This window comes from Apium graveolens, chromosome 2 (assembly GCF_009905375.1).
Source record: "Apium graveolens cultivar Ventura chromosome 2, ASM990537v1, whole genome shotgun sequence".
Classification (NCBI taxonomy): Eukaryota; Viridiplantae; Streptophyta; class Magnoliopsida; order Apiales; family Apiaceae; genus Apium; species Apium graveolens.
In genome coordinates, this window is record NC_133648.1 from 81,618,692 (window position 1) to 81,626,311 (window position 7,620).

At 35.0% G+C, this 7,620-nt stretch overlaps 1 protein-coding gene across 1 annotated transcript; it reads left to right on the top strand.

Annotated features, from left to right (window-relative positions):
* On the top strand, positions 1-366 carry LOC141690957 (uncharacterized). Its single transcript, XM_074495711.1, has one exon. The coding sequence runs from the start codon at positions 1-3 to the stop codon at positions 364-366; it is 366 nt and encodes a 121-aa protein (XP_074351812.1).
* The last annotated feature ends 7,254 nt before the right edge of the window (positions 367-7,620 follow it).

The window sequence follows — 7,620 nt, forward strand, 5'->3', positions numbered from 1 at the left end:
ATGAAAACTGTGGCTCTCACCTCAGATGTTCCTGAACACTATGTTAGGAAGGAAAAGTCAAAGTGGTCAGATCCTGGAAAGGCTTCAATGCTTAAGGATGCAAAAGTCAGAAATATTCTGGATAATAGTTTGGACAATGTGATGTCTAATAGAGTGATTTCCTGCAAGACTGCAAAAGAGATATGGGATGCCTTGGAGACACACTGCCAAGGTACAATGGCAATAAAGAATAATAGAAGAGTTATTCTTGTGCAAAAATATGAGCAATTTGATGTCAAGGCTAATGAGTCAATTACCGACATCTATAATAGATTTCTGACACTGCTGAATGATATATCATTGGTTGGAAAAGAGTATGATAGATAAGACTGAAATACCAAGTTTTTGAGAGCTCTTCCAGAAGATTGGGATACACAAGCCTCAATAATCAGGCATCAATATGATCTTGATTTACTGAATCTGGATGAAGTTTATGGGATACTGAAAACACATGACTTGGAGATCCAGTAAAGGAAAAATAAAAAGGGTCTAAAGATGAAGGTTGTGGCTCTTAATGCTGAGACTCATAAAGCCAAGGAAAAGATAAGTGAGAGGTCAAAAAGAAGGAACATAGTGGAAGAGTCACATAATGATGAATCATCAAATCTTAACATTGATACTGACGAGGATTCTGAGATTGAACTGGATGATCCTCAAGTTGTTGAAATGGCTGCAATGCTAGTGAAAGGCTTTAGAAGGATGAGGTTTGCAAAACCACAAAGGAAAGGTGGATTTAACAGAAAGTACTCTGAAGATAGCAAAGGCAAGTTCAGAAAGAGTGGAGATACTGATTCTGTAAGTTCTGATGCTGCAAATGCTGGAGATACTGGTGATGTTGCTCTAAATGAAGATGCTGATGAAGCAGGTCCTTCAGGACATGCTCCTCAACAAACTGTTCTTAAATCTGAACTTGTGAAGAAGTTTGTTACAAGAGAAGCACCAGTGCCTTGGAATGAAACTCCTGCAGGACAGGAGTGGACTAAGGAATGGAACTCAGTTTCCTGTGTTCCAAATGCAAAGCATCTTGCTGAGCACTTGACTAAAGCTGATGAGATGTTAATTACTGATGATTTCAAAACACAGCTTAGAGTCACTGTATTGAGTACTAAACATCTACAAGGTCTTCATTCAACTACTCATGCAGAGTTACATAAGATTCAGGAAGAATTCATTAAGCAAGAACAAGTTCAGAAGATTGACAAGAAAAAAATCTTCCAACCTACCTTTGACAGAGTTGCTTATATTGAGAAGACTCAAGAGAAACAACAAGCTCAAATTGATGATATTCTTAAAAATCAAGCTTCTCAGCAATCTCAACTTAATGAAATCCAAGCCTCAGTGGAATTGCTTGTCTCTCTTCTCTTACCTGCTGATGCCAAAAAGGGGGAGAAAGTAATTAAGTCCAAATGCAAAACTGATAAGACACTGAAGGGGAAGGATGATGAAAAGGATGACCAAGGAAACTCTGGAATGGGTAGAGGTCATAGTCAAGGTAGAGGTTTCTCATCAAGAAAAGATGAAATCACAAGTCACAGGACAAGTTCTGATACTGGAAAAAGAATTAGTTCTGCTACTGGTAAAAGGATAAGTTCTGATAAACTTTTAAATCTTGATGAAGAAATGTCAAGACAGTTATTTCTTCAGGAAAATCCAGGAATGGACTTGGAGAGTTTAATGGAAGAAGAAGCCAGACTTAAATCAGAGAAAGTCACATCTAAATCTGAAGCTTCTGGTAAAAAGACACTTCCAAAACTCAAAGGCATTGTGATAAAATAAAGGACAAATACTGAAGCAACATCGGCTAAATCACAACCGCAGATAGATCCAAGATCCAAGGGTAAAGAAAAAGTTGGTGAACCTATCAAGGTTTATGTGCCTCCTGAGAATGAAGAAATCACTGATGAAAAGGATGATATTGCTCTGACTTCAAGAAAATTTTTTAAGACAACCTCTGACATGGCTCAAGTTGTTTAGAGTTAAGAGACAGTAAGTTCTGATATTTCGAAGAAGCAAGTAACCTCTGACATAGCTCAAGTTAACTTGATATCAGAAGATAAATCAAAGACACTCCTACCACGATTCACTAAAGCAAAACAGACTCAACCTTTGAAGACTGCTGCAAGTGGTTTTAAAGCAAGAGTAGTTACTGGAAAGGAAGCAAGAGATAAAACTGGATTGGGAAGTGTTGATGAAAGAAGAATACAAAACACTACCAATAATCCAACTTCCTTGAGTGAACCAGGTATTGGATCAACTCCTGAGAGATTGAATCAACTGGAATCTGTAAAAATGGTTTACCATACCTACTTGAAAGATCACATCTTGTTGTACTTCATGACAGATGGTAGGGTTTATCATATAAGGCAAAATGCCATTCCATTGAAGTATTTTGAAGAACTGGAGCATGTACTATTCTTACTTCAAGTGAATGACAAATTAACAGAAAGTGCTGCAAACTATTTGAAGTATCAGATTCAGAGACAGAAAAGGCTTTATTCTGTTAAGTCTGACAGCACATATTTTCCAAAGTACAGAGATCACAAGGGTGATATAGTTGAAATGAAGCCCAACATTGCTAAGATTATAACTACCTTTCTGGGTTACAGGGCTGTGGAATTAAATCTTGAGTCTAATAAGGCATATTTGATCAGACTGGATCAGGATATAAGAAAAACTAAGATTAATGATCTCAGGGCTGCAATCTTTCAAATTGGTGAAGATACTGCAGAGCTTAAAGATGCTAAAAGGAGGATGATTGATGAACTTAGATATGCTGAGAAATGTTTGTTGAAGAACTATCTCAGAACAACTCCTGACATCATAGAGATCAGAAGATGAATCCAAGTCAAGATCTACAACTGATTAAATTCTGATATTTGTACAGACTGAAGCTGTTATCAGAAGTTAAAGATTGGTAAAGCTTTAAGGACTGTAAGTTATAGTTATCTAGTCTAATTCTCATGCATTTGTACTTAATGTTTTTGACATCATCAAATATCTGTTAAACTTGTATATTATGCTAATTTACAAGTTGGGGGAGATTGTTAGATATATTTGATAATGTCATGGCTAATATGATTTACGTTTAGTTTTCAGATCTTACTTAAACAGGATAAATCAGTACTTACTAGAAGTCAGGACTTAAGGATATCAGTACTTATATTATCAGGAGATAATCATCAGAAGATGGATATCAGAACTTAAGTACTGAAGGACGTTCAGATAAGGACAGCAGCTGATTAAAGGAAAGAAGATTGAGATAAACATAAGAAGAGATATGCATGAAGAAGGAATTCTATGAAGAATAGAATACTTGGAAAAAAAGATATCTGATTGATATGTTTTAGGAAGCAGAATTATATTCCATATCAATTAGCGATTATCTTGTAATTGTGTAGTATATAAACACAGACATAGGGTTTACACTATAAGTGTTATCATATTCGAGAAGATTATTCATTGTAACCCTAGCAGCTCTCGTGATATTTATTCATCACTGAGAGGTAACAGTTCCATACTATAACAGAGTTTATTGTTTCAATAAAGTTTGTTTTCTGTTACTTGAGTTCTAAGTTCGATTTGATTGTACTTTGCACTGTATTCACCCCCTCTACAGTGTGTGTGTGACCTAACATTATCCCTTTTTAAAACTTTACCGAGTGGTTATGCAGTTTATATATGCGGAAAATAAAGTGCAAGGAAAGAAAATACCACACGGTAATTTTATCTTGGTCCGCGATGGTGCAACCTCTAATAGATTCGCTCACCCCTACTCCAGTCCCCGAGCTCCTCTCCCGGACTCGGGATTTTCCCTTATAATAAACTCGCTCCTTTAGTAGGCGGAGAAGCCTTTATGTAATAACCCCAAAATTTTCAACTTTTTGTAACCCTTATGAATAGTGTTTTAGCTGAATGAGAAAACTTTTCGCGCCACACTATGTAGGGATTCTGTTATGGATATTCTGGGATATTATTAGTACTCTATGAAGTATATAAGTGTATGTAAAGATCGTCAGAATCCAATTCCGAACACTTTGGTTTTTCCCGGAAATCCACAAGGTACGGAGAGAATTGAGTATAAGGTAACAAAATAAAAAGGATTTAAATTAAAGGATTATAATAGAGGATCATAAAAAGGAATATAATGTATTGAGAAAGGTTAAGGGAACCTAAGTAATAAGATCCCGGGTATGATCCTTCAAACGATAAACGAGAACGAAAGTTAAGCGAACCGTACAACAGATCAGCGGTCATTAGGCAAACGATTAGGGAGTTAATCAAAGGGTTTAAGGGGAGTGATGTCATCCAACCAATAGAAAGGAGACAAGGAAGGGAGGATGACATCATAGGGGTGACATAAGCATGACATGGAAGGAAGGAGGTGTGGTTGATTTAGGACCACACAAATGCAAGGACAAGGTGGTAATTTGCTAAATGGAAAACAAAAACAAGCCAACCAACTAGCAATTCATTTCATCAAAATCAAAAAATCAACCAAGGCATTGTCTTCACTTTGCTCTCGGCTTTCTTGCATTTTCAAAGCTAAAAATTTCCAAAATCAAGATCCAAGCATCCTTAATTGGTAAGAAAATTCCCTAACCTTCTTTATGCTTAGTAATGGCTATATCATAAGTTTAAGCCACAAATTCTTTCTCTAGCTTCTTGATTTAATCATTGGAGAAGACAATGAATAGTGTTTTCAAGTTTTAACTTGAGTTTTTTTCTTGTTTTCTTGAAGATCCAAGCTTTCTTAAGACTACTCCAAGCTTATTAAGGCTTCCTAGCTTCACCCACCAATCCAAGGAAGGTATACCACTTTCAAACCCTAGGTTCATATATATTATAAAGTGATTTTGATGAGTAAGATGTTATGGTATCTTGTTGTTATGTTTAGAGTTGAGATTTGGAATGGTGGTGAAATGAAATGATAATTTAGTGGTTTTGATTTAAAGAAACTTAAGTATGATTAAAGTAAAGTTTAAGCATATGTATGATTGATTAAAATTGAATTGGTTGGGATTGTTATGATGTGATAAGGATGGGTGTTTGTTGTGTGTTGGATTTGAGGATGGTTTGTGTTGATTGTGGATAGTTTAAAAATGGGAAATCGAGTAAACATAGCCGTCGTAATGTCCGATTTTCTTTGGACTGTTTTTGTGCATAGCATTAGGACCCGAGAACCCCTACTAAATTGTGACCACTGCCATGTTTAGATAGCTCATGTTACGAGCTTCGTTTTGATATGTAGTTCGTCCGATTCCGATTTACGGTTTAGGAGAAACGACCGTTTCAAGTAACGGCGTTTCACGAACGAAACTTTTTCCCTCGCCTTACTTTGGAATGTAGGTTAAAGACCAAAAAGGATTAATTAATGTGTGAAACATTTATGGTAAGTGTTTTAGGCAGTTGGTAAGTCACTCGCGAAGGAATCGCTTTAAAACTCGTAAAGGTTAAATTATTAAAAATGGTGGAGCCGAGGGTACCCGAGTGACTTAAGCGAATCAGTGAGCGCAAAACAAGCGTTAGAGTCTAAGTTAGTTAAAGTATAGATTTACAAGTGATTTTGGTTTAATTCCAACTTACTTGTTGTTTATAGGTTACCAGACTCGCCCCGAGCCTTTCTCACCCCCAAGTCGCTCAGGCAAGTATTCTATCCGTTATACTGTTGTTGTGATGTATATATGTATATGCATTATCTTGCGATAGATGCATGATGTTTATATTAGCAAATGTTGCGATATATTGTAGCATGTGATATGGTATATATGCATGCCTATTTTATATTCTTGAGATATACATCTGTTGGTTTATTTGATAATACCTATGCTAGAGGATAGTTGTATCTTGCATATACCCTTAGTATAGGGACCCAAGGGTGAAAATATTTTCTAAAACCGGGAGTCGAGGATCCCGAGTAGATTTTATATGGATATGGATATATATATATATATATATATATATATTTATATATATATATGGTTATAGTTTTCCAAACTATTAATCGAATAAGGTTTATTCGATAACTCTAAACTTCATTTTATTATTGAATATTATTCGAATATTATTCGAGGGCTTATGATCCTTTTATTTTATTTATTGAATATTATTTATAGTATTCATTCGAGGTATTATGACTCAGCTTATTTTATTTATTGAATATTATTTGAATATTCATTTGAGGATCTATGACTCCGATTATTTGCTGAAATATATTCTTTATTTTATTAAAGAATAAGGTGTAAATAATCAAACTTATTTTCGATTATTCAAATAAAGATAATACTTTCATATAAGTATATCTTGGGTTATTTAATACTCGTTTCAAGTATAAATTTAATACTTCTACTTCAATTATTTTGATAAAGATTATTCTTTATGGGAATATTATTTAATTAATAATATTCAGATATTTTCTAATATTCTGGGGACTGATTTACTTCATTAAATCAGCCTTACTCCAAACACTCTTTAAAGTGTTTTCGAGTCTTCAAAATGATTTTTAAAAAAGTCAGAGCGGATCCCAAAACTCATTTTTATATTTAAGATCTTCCTTTTTAAAGGGGATTTGAATACTCGCTCAAAACCTGGGGAATCCGGCTCTGTGGTGTATTTTATATTCGCAACGAGGTTGCAGATTTGGTAAATGAATTGATTACTTGCCCAATGTTCGGGAAGTAAGCCCATCTAATTGAGTCGGCATAAGCGACAGGCCGGGGTACGGTCTAATATTGTGTAAGTGGCTGGGTGGCAGTCCATCAACGCGTGAGGGGCCGGGGTACGGTCGAGCGCGAGGTCTTAATTATGACCAGGGTGATGACCGGTGAGGAATTCATCCATCTACAGTAGAAAAGGTTACTTATTGGTATCTGTGCCTGATCAGCAAGATATCGGGTTTATGCCAAAATTCTTTTCCTTTCCAAAATTCATTGGATGTTTCAAACTCTGTTCATACTTTACATAACAGAGGTTCCAGGAAATGTTTAAGAGATATATATATGTGGATATATATATATATATATCGGGACTAAATAAAGTATCTCGTAACTTTATTTCATTCAATAATATTTCAAAGATTGAATCTATTCAAATCTTGTCTTGTAGTCTCATCTATGTGATGAACTTTTGAAACTGGTTATAACTTGAACGGTGGTAGTTCAAGTAGTATTGGGAAAGATATAAGTATATTTGGGTATTTGGTAACCTCATCTTTTAAACTTATATCTAATTATTAATTGTCTTATGAATGACAAAGATTTTCAGAAAAACGTTGAGACAAGGTTAGATATATGAGATCACCTTGCAACGATATTTTTTTTACAGTTATACACTGGGACTTTGTGTATATTATGCATGGAAGAGGACTTCCAATATTTTGAAAAGTATATATGTATATATACTGAATATTTTGCGACTTCATCGCATTAAGATATCAAACTTGGTTCATTTCTTTTGACCAAGACTTTCATGAGTATTATGAGTAGGCTCATATATTGTAAATCATTATACATATTATTTTGGTGGGCTTGCTGCTCACCCTTGCTTTCTTCTTTCATCACACAACAACAGTTAGGAAAGATGACC